The sequence below is a fragment of the Trachemys scripta genome, chromosome 13 (assembly GCF_013100865.1).
Source record: "Trachemys scripta elegans isolate TJP31775 chromosome 13, CAS_Tse_1.0, whole genome shotgun sequence".
NCBI lineage: Eukaryota > Metazoa > Chordata > Testudines > Emydidae > Trachemys > Trachemys scripta.
This window is the reverse complement of record NC_048310.1, coordinates 33777950-33796084: the sequence shown is the minus strand read 5'-3', so window position 1 is coordinate 33796084 and position 18135 is coordinate 33777950. Positions and strand designations below refer to the sequence as shown.

At 40.6% G+C, this 18135-nt stretch overlaps 1 protein-coding gene across 2 annotated transcripts in view; it reads right to left on the bottom strand.

The window, feature by feature from the left end:
• Positions 1-18135, bottom strand: part of NFATC3 (nuclear factor of activated T cells 3) — a 143457-nt gene that overhangs the window by 78461 nt on the left and 46861 nt on the right. For both annotated transcript variants that reach the window (XM_034788356.1, XM_034788357.1), the window contains exon 3: positions 1194-1356. In XM_034788356.1, coding sequence (XP_034644247.1) covers positions 1194-1356 — 163 coding nt within the window. The remainder of the gene's footprint in view (positions 1-1193; positions 1357-18135) is intronic.

Sequence of the window (18135 nt, the reverse complement as noted above, 5' to 3'; positions counted from 1 at the left end):
CATAAGCTTTTTGTGGGTAAGAACCTCACTTCTTCAGATGCAGAACCTCACTTGCATTTGAAGAAGTGAGGTTCTTACCCATGAAAGCTTATGCTCCCAATACTTCTGTTAGTCTTAAAGGTGCCACAGGACTCTCTGTTGCTTTTCACAGATGCAGACTAACACAGCTACCCCTCTGATACTTGCCAGAAGACAGTAAAACCCAAATGTCTACATTTCTGTTTTTTTCTGTGGAAATAATGTTGAGTCAGGCTGCCTTCAAAGTTGCTTTTTGGGCAACAAAAGTGAAGAAGTGGCTGGCACCCTCACCAAAGGCCACAAGAATTGACCCGTGAGAGACTTTAGCAAATCTTCTTTTGTCCTCCCCCTTACTAGCAACCCACTTAAGAAAGCCAGTGATGTGAAGCTTCCCAGTGGGCCAGAGAAGAGTAAGCAGTTGCGTGTATTAGCCTCCTTCCCAAACAGCAGCAAAATCTGGCTAGTTTACAAGGAGAAAAAACAAAGCTAAAAATTTGTTTACTGCAAATTTTGGTCTGTAGTTTACTACAATGAAAATTAGCAAGCATCTACTTGAATTACCTCGGTGTTTTACATAAACAGTGTGATAAAACAAAACCAAAGAAATTATAATCCTTGTCATACACCAGTCTTCATGTTACATAAGAACGGCCATACAGGGTCGGACCTTTGGTCCATCTAGCCCAATATCCTGTCTTCCGACAGTGGCCAATGCCACGTGTCCCAGAGGGAATGTTCAGAACTGTATCCCTGATATTGAGGAAATATAATCCATTAATCAAGTGAAATTATAGCATTCTTAAGTGTTACAGAAATTAGATCTTAATATGACTGAGTATATGTAATTTATCATGCTGTAATCCTAATTCCCTCCCTCCCCCAAATTTCCTTTCCGATCAAGTGGAAGAAATTATGCATACTGTCATGAAGCCAATGATAAGTCTATAATATACAACGGAATTCATTATATGCTCTGTAATTGTAGCATAATTTTTACAAGTATAAAAATGTATTTAAGAGATTATATTGGAGCAAACGGTATGCTACAGAGATGTCCCATCTATTCAGGAGCATAAGAAGTGCCACAAAAAACCAGTAACAGTTTACAGTACTGCACTGTAAGTATCATCAATTTTCTGTAACAACTTTTGTGTAAAAGTTAAAAAACTTCATACCTTCACTACCGGGTGTGCTCCAGTAGATGCTTTTACTGCTCCCCTACTGCCTTCTGTTTCATAATGAGCTCTATGGTGAGTTTTAGGCTGTACGTCTATTTTCAGTTCACATTGTCCATAATGAGTTGGTAAAGGCCAGTCTAGAGGTGGTAATGAAGATGTGCTGAAAGCAAGACATGCACAATAAATTTAAGTGAACCATGCTACCTGGCCACAGTGTAGAGTCAAAATACCTACAACCACTGATCACACTCATTTTATACTATATTTACCATTTTGTAATGAAAATGACAAAAACAGTTTTACATTTATTTCAACTTACCAGCAGTAAAAATTCTGCTTCAAGTATTTTATATATGTTTATTCAAAACTTAATTTAAATTTGTTTCTTTGGGGATTAATTATTGGAATGGGGAGGAGTAACACTGGTTAAAAGAAAGACAATGCAGGAAGCTGCTCTGAGAGACTCCATACACTACTTTATCTATGACAATAGGTATTCCACAACATACCAGTATTTGTCCTCAAATAAGATTGCCAACTGAGTTTAAATTATGGTGGTTTTGTGATAATTGAAATTGACAGTCTAATTTCAGTGTAACCTTTCTGCAAGCTTCATTAGCATCCATTCCCCCCTTCTCCTACTCCCCCAAGTGAAAAATTACAGTCTTAAATGTCTGATGTCTCTAAAGTGTTAACTGTTCCAGTTTTGTGGTTGCCATTCAAATGAAGGCAGTACCAGGACTCAAGGAAACAAGAGTTGTCCAAGCTTAGTAGAAGGGCTTGATGCAAAATGGTGCAGGGCTTTTGGATTAAAACAAATTTGATCAAGTTATAGGATTAGATTAGTTATCCTTTATACACAGTAATAAAAAGTTACTCCAAACACCAGAGGGGAGGGTGAAGGTGGGGTGGAATAAAATCATTAGTAAGAGGTTGAGAAGGAAGTAAGCAACCCATGCCACTCAATTCTACTAGTGAAGAGGTAAATCCATTATATTTATCCCTTTAAGATACATTTTAATAAGATGACAAGCCAGAACCAATCCAATAAATCCCCAGTAGAGCAAAGAATGCAGGAATTTTGAAATTCAGCACAATCTTTTATTTAACTTAAGTGCTTGCAGGAATATGCTGTAGTCAAAATGAACTCTGCACCCAGAACAATCATTTGTAATAGCAGTATGGTAATCTCTGAGTCACTATTATCCTCAAAGGTAAAGCTTAAAAATGTTTTCTTCAAAATTGTTATACTGCCATACTCTGGCTAGGAGGGAAGGCAAAACATGTTAAAAGACCAGTGAACGGTTTCATCTCATTAGACTGAATAATTCAATCTCTTTCCCTTTACAGGAAAAAAAACTTAACCCATTCCTCAAGTCACGGTGAGATCCACAAACAGCAGCATTCAGAGCTCAGGAGAATGGCAAAATCTCTCCTAAACGCAGATCCCTATTACTTCCAGGGAACTCAACCAAATCTCATAACATACCCACAGCTAGGAGGCGACCTGCTAGGATTGAACAAGAAGCATTCCTCCCCACCATACAGCAGGGTAGCACAGTTTTGTCTTCAGCAAGTATCTGAATGAACTTAGGGCTCACTCTGCCAAGTCCTACGTTCCCCTCTTAATGCAAACATCACTGTGTCCTAGCAGGGAACAGAAGGGGAGAAGAGAAGGCACCACTGACTGGCCTCCTTTAGAAGAACCCACCACTGCTACCCACCTTCTGTTCCCCTGCTTCAGGAAGTATTTCTACCAGGCACCTCTCCCTCAGGAGAAGAGGAAACAGACTGAAAGGCATATCTAGATCGCCTGGATCGTGGGGGAGAAGGGCAGACAGGTGGTAAGAAACTTCCTTCGAAGAGGCCTGGTGCCTGCTCCTCCTTCCCTAACAAGAGGTGAGCAGGTGGGAGGGATGACTAGTGATGTTAGCAAGAAGGAGAAAATGGACAGAGATGCAGTAAACAGGCAGAGATGTACTGCCTAAATTGCCAAATAAAACTATCAACCGTAGATTTTGCTATTTACTTATCTAACTGCTATCCTAGATTCCCCTGACATAGAAGGAAAAAGTGGGGGTTGAGATATTCAGCCTGCAAAAAGTGAAATAAAATGTCAAAATTAAGAAATACGAAAAAGGTAGGCTTCTTAAAACTGAAATGCAGGGTCTAAAGAACCACCACTATTTAAGCTTATTTTCTCCTTAATGTCCCAAAAGTACTTTTTCATTTAACCAACCGCTGTTGTCACAAAGGAAGGTGCAGTATTGTGTATGAGAGGTCAAAAAAGAGATGGTCTGAGAGAGGACCTAACATAGCCACAGTATGAACTACAGAACTGACACACTAACTACTAACAAGTTGCAAGCATTATCAATCTTTTCCCTTGAAGTTAATAGCCCAATCCTCCTCCCCAACTGGTCTCCTTCTAGAGGTTTTCATCCCCCTTTCTGCAAGATAACTAATAAGAATATGGCAAAAGCCCCATATTTGGCAGATCCCCATTGCCCCTTGAATTAGAAATTTTCGTATAATAGCACAAACAGGAAAAATATGCTAAATCACAAGCGACAAAGTTTCAAATTTTGTAGCTTTTTGGAAACTATCAATGTCTCAGTAAGAGCGACACAGAACAGGTGCAAGTAAAATAGCTTGCTCATCTTAATAGGTACAGTTTATAAAACTTCTAAAGATTCTTCCTAATGGATCCTATTGTGTTAGATTTTGAGATTATGCTGCATCATATGCTATTGTCCTCTAGACACAACAAGTTGCAAGTAATGCTAGTTCAATTCAGAAGGCAAACATGGACTAACTAGTGGAGAGCCAAAATGTTAGAAGATTGCTTTTCAACCTATTTCCCCCATCACTTATTTATAGGATCAAACTTTCATTTAGAGAGAGAGTGGAGACCAAGACAGAACTAGGTGAAAGTCTATGCTTGAAAATTTAACAGAACCATACTGTATAACTTATTTCTGAATGTTAAATAAATAGTTAAATTAATGCTGGCTATTCACAGAATGACCATGATCCCCAAATGGCACAGATGTGCCCTACTCAGATCAGAATATCTAAGACTAAATCACCAGACTAAAGAGATTTTCACTCTACTGAAGAGCACTACGACAGTCCAGATAACCAACTGTATACCCTGAAAGGAGAATTTCTTGAATACATTTAATATCTTAGAATAGCTCTCCATTGCACATTACTACTACCCTGTTTCCCCGAAAATAAGACAGTGTCTTATATTAATTTTTGCTCCCAAAGATGCGCTAGGTCTTATTTTCAGGGGATGTCTTATTTTTCAGAAATGAAAAATGCCTTATCGGTGGATGCCTTATTATCGGGGAGGTCTTATTATCGGGGGGATGCCTTATATTACAACGAGAGGCAAAACTGTAAGTAGGCCTTATTTTCGGAGGATGTCTTATTTTCGGGGAAACAGGGTATTTACAGATATTGTAAGTATAAATCCTACACGGAGATTGTCCAAGGCATTAATCACATAGCCAAGATGCACTGCTTCTTCTGAAGTGAAGGGAAAAAATAAACCCGACAGAATGGGGCTCCAGTCAAGGAAGCAGCTGTAAAGCTGACCATGAAAGAACTAGGTTGTTATATTCTATGGATACTAATTCCGTCCATCTACAATCAATCAGTCTGGATTTTCTCATTCAGTGGAGGAGGTTTTCCCCGATTTAGCAACAGAGAAATTGGTTAAAGTATATTTTCATTCATATTTTTACACATTACAAATACATTCTTGGTATGTTGTGCAAAAATATTTGGGGGTCTGATGGGTTTATTTTTTTTTAATCCAATTGTCTTGATTAGAGTTAGTGGGGTTTGTTGGGTGTTCAGCTCTTTGCAGGGGTCTTCCAGGTGAAGCCACAAAATAGTTGCTCTGCAAGAGATCTATCTTTCATACACAACTACCCTACTTACCCATCTGAACTAAAATGAACAAAGTCAGCAAGAAATTACATATTATAGTTATGTAACTAAATTGCTCTATCAAAAACAAAAGCTCAATATTTGCTAGTTTTATTACAGATCAAAAATTTTACAAGAATTTGTAGATCAAACAGAGCAATCATACCAACATCTTTAAAGAACAAGTTCAAATCTATGTGCACATTTGTAGAACACTTTCTCATAAGAAGTCAGGGTAATGTTACTATGTATCAGATGCTGGAAAATAAATCTAGGAACTCCATCTTTTAAGATTTAAGAAAGGGTTCAATTGAAAGTATTTTGCCTACTTTATTAGAAGAGATTCTAAATGTTAAATTTAAGCTTTTCACTACAGAAAGCACCTTTAACTTACCAATATTTCAATCTTTGAGGCAGAATGATCCATGGAAGGTAATTTATTGGCCCTTTGTAAATTATGGTTTTGATTTGGAATTGTGAGAAAGTTCACAATTTTAACTTTAACGTTTGTCTTTAATCCTTATTCTATTTCAATGTTACCAGATGTGGCCAGCAAAACAAAAAATATTGGAGATTAAAAAGTCAAATAGTTTAAAGAAAAATATGCAAAAATTAGTACTACTATGGAAGACTTTTTGAGGTAACTGGGATTAACATTATGTATGTTTACAGGTACAGCTAGAATTTTACTGATAAGGCTATATTACTTTGTATTCAGAAGCCAAAATATGCAAATGTAGGCTCCAGAATTAATGTGGCCAGCACTCTGTGGTTTTCTCTTCCCTCCTTCCCCTCCCCTCACAAGGGTTTTCAAAAGATGAGTTGGGAGGGGGGGGGAAAACCACAAGCAGAATCTAATTTTCTATATTTTTACAATCTTTCCTTTTTGGATCTGGAAAAAACCAAGGTCTACAGACACTTTGCAAATGTTTCCAGTAAAAGCCCTACTGACAATCATTCCAAACAGTGTCTTTAGTAGCCTATTCTTTTGTATCAGAATCTCATCTTGTGGTTCTCAAAGCACAGAGATAGATTTGGAGAACCTACAAGTGTTTCACTGGTGTACAGTACTATAAAAGTCTGAGCACTTTATGAAAGTAGACTCTCAAATAATAAAGCACAATACAACCAAAGGATGTGATAAAAGCATGCATAAGTCCTAGGAACCTGTCGAGACAGCATAGGTTACAGACTACAAAGATTCTGTAGATTTTATAGTAAAACAATTTCACAATCCGATTAATACAAGCCTCAAAATGAAGCTGAGACTGGGATGACCTCAAGGATATATACAGTACTTCAGTGCAGAGCTATCACTAAAAGGAATCCCACAGTAAATCACTGGGAACACCCTTTAGGGTGGACCTAAACAGAAGCTATTACATTCAATTGAAGAAAAGATGAAGGCACCAGAATGTTAACTGAATAGAGACAACTGTACTTTCAGCAACTATCATCTCAAAGTATGATGGATTCCAGGTTGGAATAAAAAAAACAGCCAAAGGGCATTACATGTCAACCATGGACCACAATTCCAAATGATTATGGGTAACCAAGAAGGCAGTCAGTCTATACTGACTTCACCCCTCAGGCCCACCTTAAGGTGGAGCTTTGGTTAAAATTATATGATAGAAGTGACCTTTAAAGCCCATCTGACAATTTGACTGCCTCCTCTGCTCTGTATTGCTTGGAAACAAACTCAGTTGGGATTTGGGATTGCTTTGGAACAGTGACACTTTCCAGAAACATCCATGCAGATGGAACTCACATGCTAATAATAGTCTTCTGTTAGGTGTGTTCCCATCCACCCAAAAACCCCCTCACTGAAGGACACAGATCTTTAGATAGGAGCTTCTTAGAGTCTTCTCTTCTGTCATCCTACGTTCTGAACTAGCACAGATCTGGGTTCTCTTCTTTGATCCAATGGTACCAGACACTGGGATCCATGTATTAATTCAACACTGGTGAGTTTTTGAATACACGTGAGGCTGGAACCAGGGCTTTCTTAATTTTCGATTCCTTTCACCTAAAAATGTTTCTGGTCCCTTGGCTTCTTCAGTTCCAACCACAAACTCCGTAGGATTAAGAGCAGTGACAAACCTTCCTAGGCATTTAAAACTCCCAACTCCTCTCACCATTTTTTCTTGATGTTTAGATCCATAGGTCTATAGGGTGAACCTTTGCTCCATCTGAGGTATGATCAGATGCTCATCCAGGTGCCTTTCCCATCAAATCCAAATCTAGAATGGTAAGAAGGGCTTGTACACTCTTTAACAGTTCATATCCACACACACCCAAATCTGAAGAGTAAGTATACTGAACACTCCACTTTTCCCCACTTGAACACTTAATTTAGCAGCAAGGCCATGTTTTAAGTTCAATTCAGTCTGTGTTTCCCTTTTACTTTTTCTCGTCAAGAGATATAGTAGTTTTCTCGACCATGCAACCAGGAGTGCAGTCACCTCTTCTGCGGTAACTTTTGCTTTGTTTAGTAGGATGAAGGTGTGCTCACTACTGGTATTTCTTCCAAATTAGAGTTTTTATTTTAAATTTGAAAAAGAATATTAACCAAAAATAAGTTGGACATAGTTGTGGCATAGTTTAAAACATGAGAGCTCTCAAATCATAGCCTACCCCAATCTTTTGGAGGGTATTTTCCTAGAACTGCTTGTAGGACAAAATACTAATAAGGCTAATTTTCATTGTGCATTTGGGGTAAAATGGGTAATTTAAATTTCATTGCTTCGAGTAACTCTGGAGTATAAAGATAGCGACAGAAATTGTGTGACAGTTCTTCCCGCTGGGTTTTCTTTTTGGTTGATGACAGGCTAGAAAGACCTTACCCAACCTCCATTTGTACTAATTCTACAGTGATAGGAAGATTTGGGCCATACATGTACAATTTCAGATCAACCCTCCCATTATTTTAATTAGTAGACCCCATTATTAAATGCATTTTCAGTATTCTAGTACTGTTCACTGATCGGTAAAACTTAATATTTTATCACACCAGAGCAAAATATGTAATTGAATCACATGTTCAAATGTGAAAGTCCAGTATTAAACTTATCTGAATTTTGAAAGGCTTGTTAATGGTGTGTAAATATAACATCAATTGTTTAGCTTATTAAAAATGTAATAGGTTCAAAGTTCTCTTGCTTATTTCACTTAAGTGGACACTTATCTTCAAAGTCAGTGATTTGCAAATATATTTTCACAATAAGTTTTGCTAATACAGCATGTTAGTCTTATTCTTTAAAAAGAATTGGATACCAACATAGCAGAATAGGTTGGCCATATTCCACTTTAGTGCTGAACATTTATTTGTCCTCCTTATCTTTAAAATAAAGTTATACTGATCTTTGGAAGATGGAGCTTTGATACATTGTTAAAGTTGGAATACCCGTCTGCCTCCCTCTCAATTTATATTTCAAAGCTACCACTTCTCCTTGGCTGTTTGCTGTCAAAGGTTTCACTACAGGCAAGTCAGAATGACAGAAGCTTAAATTTTCAGTGCTAGCTGTCATACTGGTTGCAAATAAAAGAGGCCATCAAGTTGCCATCAGGCATTCACCACTAAAACCATGGACATGCTTGAGCTTCCTACTACCACCAACCACAACTCTGTTTGCTTTTCACCACAGTTAACAAAAAGGTACTGCTTGAGATCCTGCCACTACCTCTCCCTGTGCTTTAAAGTAAATATTACCACATTGAACATGATGGAACATGCAAAAAATGCATGTCAACTTGTTCAAATATAAAGTGTACACATTTTTCCAACTCAAGAAAACTGCTACATAAAAATCAACTTACAAATCTCCAAAGCCTCTAAAGATGAAGACAACTTGGAGACTTTTTTTGCACTGCATTGTTTCACCAGATGAATTAAACCAAAATTCAACAAATTAATGTGTAAAATGTCTGCTTCTTTGGTAAACAGTGTGCACTTTGTCAAAAAATTACTCCAGGGGCTAAAATTTTGGATTATAGGATACTTTATGCTAAATAGATTGGAGCACAGAGAATTTACCCTCACAAAAACCAAAACCCACATCCCAACATTCAACATCTCCCAAGGTGGTGCTGCCTGTAGAAGTTAAAGCAGCATGCAGTATTAGTTGCATGCAGTTAGATGTTCAAGACACATGAAAGTCTAGTAAGGGTCTATAAGAAGAAATTTTCCACTTCGATTCACTATGTTTCAGCTTTTACCCTTACTAGATGCTACCTTTTTGCAGTGAGAACAGTACTCTCCACAACAGCGGATATATATGTTTCAGAGTAAATTAAAGCAATGATAATCTCACTAAGAAGCATTGAGGTATAACGATTTTAGAAAACATTAGAAAAAAAGGGTATTACTTAAAATAATAATTGAAGCTACATGACCTGATGACTATCTTACTCTAGGTTTTGAAGCACAATTGTGGTTAATCAGTTAACCTATTTATGAGAGAGAACTCATCAGAAAAAGGACAATTGAGAGGCAATGAAATACAAAGAACAGGAAAAGCAAAGCTTTTAGTATGGCAAATTAAAATGTAAGCTGTTGCAACAGCTGGTAATCCTAGCAAGGTTCTGTACTTTCCCTGGACCCTGCTGTGGAGACTGAGATCTTTTGGATCAGTCTCTGGCCAATAGACATCTCAAGTTTAAAACAACTGCCTTCCCCAATCTTTTTTTTGGTCAAGTAAAGGATCTCATTTCCCCCAGGCTAGAAGGTTTCCCCACTATTTGAAGGTCTTCTACTTTACCCCTCATCCTTTCAGCTTCCTGACATTTGTGAAAGAGGGGTGGAGAGGCCACTTCAAGTTTGTTTTTTGGGCCCAAGTGCCTCCCTCTGCTATTGCTCATTATACTTAAGTAGAAACAGAATTAAAGGTAGTCAGTTCTTGGCAGTTACAGACTATTTTAATTACACAAACCAACAGATTGCCTTAGAAGGCATAGATATGTATTCTGACTCTATACAGCATCCAATGCCATGTGGATTTTTGTAAAAACGCAGGGGAAAGTAACTAGGTCAAAGCATACAACCCTATAACAGTCCTCCTGAGCAAGTCTTAGGAATTTTCTATGGGAGGTATTAATTGGAATACAAAATATACATTCCTTCAGGTCACTGATCACAGACTACCACCGTTGGAGATGATCAGGAATGTGTATTTATTGGTTTCCATTTTAAAGCTACATCTCTGCAGGTGTCTATTAAGGACTTTGATGTTCAGTACTGCTACTTTACAACCAACTTTCTTGGAATTAAAGAATAAAAAAAGGAGTAGAACCTGGAGTGTCTTTCAGGGTGTGGATTAAAGGGTACTTCAAGGTCTAAGGTCTACTGTTTTAACAAATAGAATAGCTATAGAATAGTTACAAAACGGCTGGGTGATTCTTTCTGGCTTGTGGAAAAGCAATTATTTCTTGATGTCTTTCTGAGGCACACAAGGTTGTCCTTTCAAAAAGGTCCCCAAACATTTTTCTCTTGCAGCACAATTACAATAGAAGTCTTTCAGCAAAGAACAGTGACTTTGCACTACTGCATCAGAAGCCATGACTCTAGCCGAGAAGATAAAGTCTGCACCCTAAGGGTATGTCTGCTGTGCAACTGGGAAATGTGACTGAAGCATGTGTAGGCATACCTGAGCTAGTTTTGATCAAGTTAGCTTGCTAAAATTATCACTAGACCCCATCTGACAGAATAAATAGGCCACATCTATATTTACTTTCAACATGACAAATAAGATATATACACTTTGTGTAAAATTAAAACCCTGTGCACTGTCAACGCATCTGGAATTAGTTATAATGCTAAGTAACAGTGTAATATGCAGCTCTTTTGTATATTAAGATATTACAGGCAGTTTTGTTACCCTTTTATTAGTACCGCCTTCATTTTGTCCTCCAGAAGGACACCTAAGGCAAGTATTACCTATATAAAAAACAGCTGAAGATTTTTAACCCTATTTTTTTTCTGTTTTGCTCCAATGGAATTCCAGGGAGAGGGAGAACATATACTGACAAACTTCAAGTCTGCTTTTCATAGTCATCTTCTGAGGTACTTTATCATTACATGAAGAAGCATTCCCTATATTTCAAGAGAGGAGATGTCCGAAAATCCCAGCTAGCAACTGCCAATTCTTAAATCCCTTTTTGGAAGCTTGGGGGGGGGGGGGGGGGAAGAGAGAGAGAGAGAAGGAAGAAGAAGCAGCAGCAGCAGCCGCCAAGCCATTTTACATATTTGCTTTGACTTTGAGGAACTCTGGCCTGAATCAGAGAGTGGGCTGCTTATATTGGGATGAGTTATCCTCTGAGTTTTCAGCCAAGTTTTTTTTTTTAATTAATTGTTTTGTGAGCAGAAAACTTGTAGCTTCTGAATATAAGAGGAGTGCTTCTTCAAGTCTGGTTGTACTAGAATATTGCTCTAAGGAGCAGTGGGCTGGTCAAGATGACCTGGTGCTGCACCCAAGAAGGAATATCCTAATGGTTAATTGAGAATGCAGTATTGATACTCACTATTTAAGGGGAAACTGAGACTGCAGTGTATTGATCCTTATTGTTTAAGAGGAAATTGTAGGAGGAATAGCAGTTGCCCATTACTGATAGGTGTGTGCTGTTAACATTAAAGCATCCGGATTCACTAGAAGTGGACAGTTCTGAAAGGCAGTTAGTAATCTAGGGAGATTTTTAAAGGCAAAAAGAGCAGTTATGCCCTTTGAAAATCAAGGGAGTTAAGCGCATAACTCTCACTTGTACCTTTAGAAGTTTCCCCGCTAGACATGAAAGCCAGGATTAACACATGGTCTACTTTTTGGTTATATTTAGATCCTGAATTTGATTTTCTAGGGACTAACTTTCTATGCTTTAATGTTAGAGACAAGGTGAATGAAGTTGTGTCTTTCATTGGACCAACTTCTCTTGGTGAAAGAGAGAAGCTCTCGAACTCCAGAGGGCTTGAAGAGCAGTTCTGTGAAACTCTAAAGCTTGTCTTTTTCACCAAGAGAAGTTGGTCCAATAAAAGACATTATCGCACCCTCTTTGTCTCTCATATATTCTGGGACCAACACAACTACAATAACACTGCAATATATTTTAGTGTTGTAAGTATGCCCTTTGCTTTATATAGGCTTCACTAATGTCAACCATGTATTTGCCAACCCTCTCCAAACAAGCTTTTACAAATGGAAAACAGGATTTTAATATCAAGGATAGAGCTACACTCCATAGATAGAGCAAAATGAAATTAAAGTTACTTACCTATAACTGAAGTTCTTTGAGATGGCTATGCATATTCAATCTTATGGGAGACTGTCATCTTTGCCCTAAGTGTTCTCACATGCCCACTCCTCTTCTCAGTGTCCCTGACACACTGAGGACAAGGCTATATAGGGGCAGAGAACCCTCCCCACTAAAAAGCCAGACACACAATAACAGGGACTTTTAGAGAGGGGAAGGAGGGTGGGAAGAGTGAATATACAGCGTCACCTCAAATAACTCTGGTTACAGGTAAGTAACTCATTTCTTCTTTGAATGGCTCTGCATATTGGCACTTATGAGAGAGATTGATAAGCAGTGCTGGAGGCAGAAACAGAGTCCTAGTTGAATAAAAACTGAAGCACTGCCTTTTCAATGTCCATTCTAGAAGCAAAATCCAGAGCACAGTGCTTGGTGAAGGTGTGCACTAAAGTTCAAGTTGCACATCTCAGCAACCGGCACCTGCCTCAGACAAGCAAAGGAAGTAGCCACAGCCCCAGTGGAATATGGTTGAACTGAAACAGGTACAGGAACTTTTGCTAGTGTTAACACTCAGCAACGCATTGTTTAATCCATTAGGAAATAATATGGGAAGAAACTGTATGCCCCATGTTATTGCTTGCACACAAAACGGTCTAGGTGTTTTATGAAAACTTAGCTCTGTCCAAATAATAGGCGACAGCCCTTCTAAGATCCCATCAATGAGGACAGATTCTCCTTTATCAATGTGGCTATGGGAGGGGGCAGGTGCGCGCGCGCGTGTGTAATGATCGTTCACAATCAGACACTACGTTGATAAGAATCGAGAATCTGGTCTAAGAATTATCTTGTCCTTATGAAAAATAGTACAAAAGGAGCAGATCAGCCATGAGTGCATTCAGTTCACTCACCCTCCTGGCTGGCGCAGTGCCAATACTGAAGGCCATTTTGATAAGTGATTAAATGAACATTCAGCCAATGGCTCGAATGGAAATTTGACCAATGTGGTCAAAACCAAAATGAGGCCCCAAAAAAGGACAGGTTTTCAAACAGGAGGATACACATTAGATAACCCATTTATAAACTTTTAAACCGAAATATGAACGAACAACAATCTACCATCAACTAAAGTAAGATACATGGAGATGGCTGACAAGTGGACCTTGAATGGGGAGTCAGACAATCCTTGATTTAAGTACATTAAATATTCCAGAACACAAGAAATGGAAGCTGATTGAATCAAAACTCCTCTGCATCCATGCTTGAAATTCAGGCCACTTTAGAAGGCAGCAGTTTCTAGTGGATTGTTTGCTAGAGTTAGCTAGTATATCATGCACAGATGAAGAACATGACTGCTCAAGAATGGACAGAATCAAAGTTCAGTGGCCCATGCTGTCAGGTGAAAGGACTGCAGATCTGGGTGAAAAAACCTGTCCCTTTCTTGGGACAGGAGATCTGCAGACAGAGGGAGGCACATAAAGAGTCTGTTGGACAGCTAAAGGAGATTAGGAAATCTCTATGGATGTGGCCAAGCCAGGACAATAAGGTCAGGACAGGGCAAGGATGATACTATCTTCCTTATTATCAAGAGAAAGGGATGAAAGGCATATAGTAGTACATCAGACCTTTCCCCCAGTGCAGCAGGAAAGCATCTAATATAGACTGTCCCTGCTCACTCTGGAACAAACGACGACACTTCCTATTGAACCAAGCTGCGAACAGGTCCACAAACAGCTTGACATCATCAGGAAAATATGGACTGAACCAACTGAACCTTCGTACATCTGGAAGCGGTCTCTGTTGAGGTGACCTGTAACTACATTGTTCTCCCCTGCCAAATGTAGGGTCACAGGATAAATGTGGTGGCAGAGGCATGATTTATCACCTCTGCACACAACAAGGTGGAGCAAATACACCATTTGTTGATATGTATTACTACCTGCCCAACCTTCCCTTGGAGATGAGAGAGGAATGATCTGAGAGCCAGATAAACAGTTCTTAGGTCCCATATATTGATGTGAAACATTCTTTCCTGAGAAGACCAGTGCCCTCCAACTGCTGAGTGATTCAAGTGCACCCCCTAACCCAGTGGTTCCCAAACTGGGGTTCATGAAGCCCTGGGGGTTCGCGAAATGTTACAGGGGGTTCTCGGGGAAAAATTCCCTAATGGTAGACAGAGCTCTCCCTAGGGATCCTGAGCAGCACGGGGCCAGCAGCCCGGAGCCCCTGGACTTCCAAGAGCTAAGCAGATCAAAGCAAGCATCTCTCTCACACTGAGGAGATATAAGGAGTCTTGAAGTTTCTAAGAAACAGAAAGGGAGGTGAATATTTTTTGCTGTTTTTAAAATTAAATAGGCAGCTAGTATTGTTTTTAAAATTACTATGGAGAACACGTTTAAGCTTTGTTGTAACGTGCGCTGTTTGCCTGGACTGCTCAAGACCTGAATGCCTGTGTAGGAGGAACTCTTGAGTTGGCTTCTTAAATACCTTCATGTTGTTTCACATCTGATACTCCTCGATGAAACATAGGAGCCTTGTCTTATAACAGGCTTATTCAAAGTGATACAAGCTACGAAAGTGAGATCTTGGAAGAGTGTTGCCATTTTCATAATGTAATAAAAATACTGTAATGATAAGTAATAATAAATAAATAGTGTGTAATAAGCATGTCAAAAACAAATGTTATATTTCCAAGATCACTGCTTTTATAATTTATACTCAGGCAAAGGAGAAAATCCCTGGAAATATTCATTTTTAAGAGGGGGTTTGCGAGACGTGACATGCGAGTGAAAGGAGTTCACAGGCTGTTAAAGTTTGGGAACCACTGCCCTAACCATAGATTGAACCACTGTCTGGGGTGCACCCTGAGGACTGTATGCCTCTAAGCACATTCATTCCACTTGACCACCAGTCCAGAGAGACTATGATGGTCTGAGGAACGGTGATCAATAACTGAAAACTTCCCCAATCTCGTCTGTTAACCTGGGACATCCGGTGCTGCATAGGTCTTATTCTCAGATGCGCAAATGGAGTCACAAAAGTAGTGGCTGCTTTTAGCCTTATGAGACCCAGGAAGAACCATGACCTCTGTGTGGGGCAACTTTGAATGTTTAATAGACATTGCTTCATTTAGAGAAATGTGTCCTCTGGCAGAAAAATTCTCCCATCTACTAAACTCAATATGGCACCTATCAGAAAGAATTCTTTGTGTGGCACACAGAATCGACTTTGGTTGAGAAAAAACCCTAGGTCTGAAAAAAAGATTGGTCATGGTGACTATGTGATGCAACAGCTCCTCAGGCACAGCAGTCTTCAGTAGCCAATCGTCCAAGTAAGGATAACAAAAATACTTATTCCTCAGATACACTGCTACCACAGAGACTTACTTTTTTTTTTTTTTTTGCACAAGAAAATATTAGGAGTAAAAACTCTGTCCGTCTCAGTAAGCAGGAAAAGACAGTTACCTTTTCCGTAACTGGTGTTTGAGATGTGTTGTTCATGTCTATTCCACAGTATGTGTGCGTGCTTGCCACATGCACCGGTGCCGGAAGTTTGTACCCGTGGGGGGGGAGCGCCCCCCCCGCAACCCCTGGAGTGGCACCTGCCTGGCACAGTATAAGGGGAGCTGCACGCTCCCCCCACCCTCAGTTCCTTCTTGCCAGACAACTCCAGCAGCAGGGAAGGAGGGCGGGATATGGAATAGACATGAGCAACACATCTCAAAAGAACATCAGTTACAGAAAAGGTAACAGCTATTAGGCGGCGGGGGACGGGGAGGGCTGGGAGGAAGGGGGAGGAGCAGGGATGCGGCGTGCTGGGGTGGAGGAGGAGGAGGCGGCTAGGAGTGGGGTGTTTGGCTGCCGGTGGGTGCAGAGCACCTGCTAATTTTTCCCCGTGAGTGCTCCAGCCCTGGAGCCAGGGCTGGCTTTAGGCCGATTCAGCCGATTTGGCTGAATTGGGCCCCGCGCCAAGAGGGCCCCGCGCTGCAGCTCTCCACCCAACCCCCAGCTCACTTCCCCCTCCTTCCCTCCCCTGAACTTTCCGCCCCCTTCTCTGATTCGCGGGAAGTCTGAAAAGAAGCAGGGGCGGGCCGGCAGCACAAGGTAAGCTAAGGTGGTGGGGGCGCGAGAAGGGCTGCGGGGAGGCGCGGCCCGTTCCCGCAGGCCCCAGCGGCTCTGGCCCAGGTCGGCTCCGGCCCGGTCCACGCAGCGCAGGTCGGACCCGAGCCCGGCAACCCTGGCTGGAGCGCGGCTTGATTCCTGGGGGCGGGGCTTGCAGCAAGCCCCGCCCCCAGGAATCTGGTCCTGCTCTTGCTAAAGCCGGCCCTGCCCGGAGCACCCATGTGTCGGTGCCTAGGGGTGTCACTATCTGTACTGTCAACTGATCTGGAGACATAGGCAGCGACTCCACGGGTGCTCCGGGGCTCAGACACCCGGGGGAGGGGGCAGGGGGGTAGAAATAGTGGGTGCTCACTACCCAGGAGCCAGAGCTTGAGTGTAGAATGTGATGAGTTCTGTGCTACTAACAACTTCTGCCCTTGGGGCAGGGAGTTTGTTTATAAATAGAGACATGGTGATTAAGATAACAAAAGGTTTGTCATTAAATTAAATTAAGGATTGTTAGATGATCCTGAAAGTATTCTCAGGCACTCCAGTTAAAAGATAGGAAACAAAGGGTAGGAATAATAAATAATAAATAGTCCATTTTTTAGAACAGGAGAAAAGCAAATAGTGGTGTCCCCGAGGGGTTTGTACTGGGACCAGTGCTGTTTACCATATACATAAAAGATCTGCAAAAAGGGATAAACAGTGAGGTGGCAAAGTTTGCAGATTATACAAAATTCCACAAGAGATAGTAAGTCCAAAACAGACTGCAAAAAAAAGTTACAAAGGGATCTCACAAAACTGGATGACTTTGAATTTAGTCTACTATTTTGTTTCCATGTTAAATGCAAAGTAATGCACGTGGCAAAATATAATCCCAACTACACGTACAAAATGATGGTACCTAAATTAGCTGTTACCCATCAAGAAAGATCTTGGGGTCATTTCCAGTACTCTGGAAGCAATATGTTTCCAGAGTGCTGCAAATTTATAAGAATTCTTCTCACTGTTCCTGTATCATCCTGAACTCATTCTCAAGCCTGAGAAGACTTAAAAATAATTTCTAGTCATCAATGGGACAGATGCAACTGAATAACTTAGCTGTCCTTAACATCATCAAGACAATACCAGGGAACTAGAGGCGAATAAGATTGCTGACAGTTTCATCCAGAAAGCTACAGCGAGACAAAATGTCTTTAAACTAGGATGTTAAGTGAGGACAGCATGTAGATTGCAATGATTTCAATATACTGTAATTAATGATAGTGTAATATGTAGTTCATAATTTAATTAAAATAGTAAAGATACCAATGATAGACTTTCAGTAACTAGACTATGATAGTGTGTAAATATGCTGAAAAACAGCCTCCCCAAAAATTGGCAGAGTACCCCCCCTCCCTCCCAAACACACACACGCAGGCCTTGGCTACACTTGGCAATTCACAGCGCTGCCGCGGCAGCGCTGTGATGCGCGAGTGTAGTCGTGCCGCCAGCACTACTAGAGCTCTCTCGCAGCGCTGTAAGTTCTCCACCTCTCCGAGGGGAGTAGCTTGCAGCGCTGCGAGTGAGCGTGCAGCACTGCAGGCGCTGATTACACTGGCGCTTTACAGCGCTGCACTCGCTGCGGGAGAGCGTTTTCACACCCCTGAGCGCAGCAAGTTGCA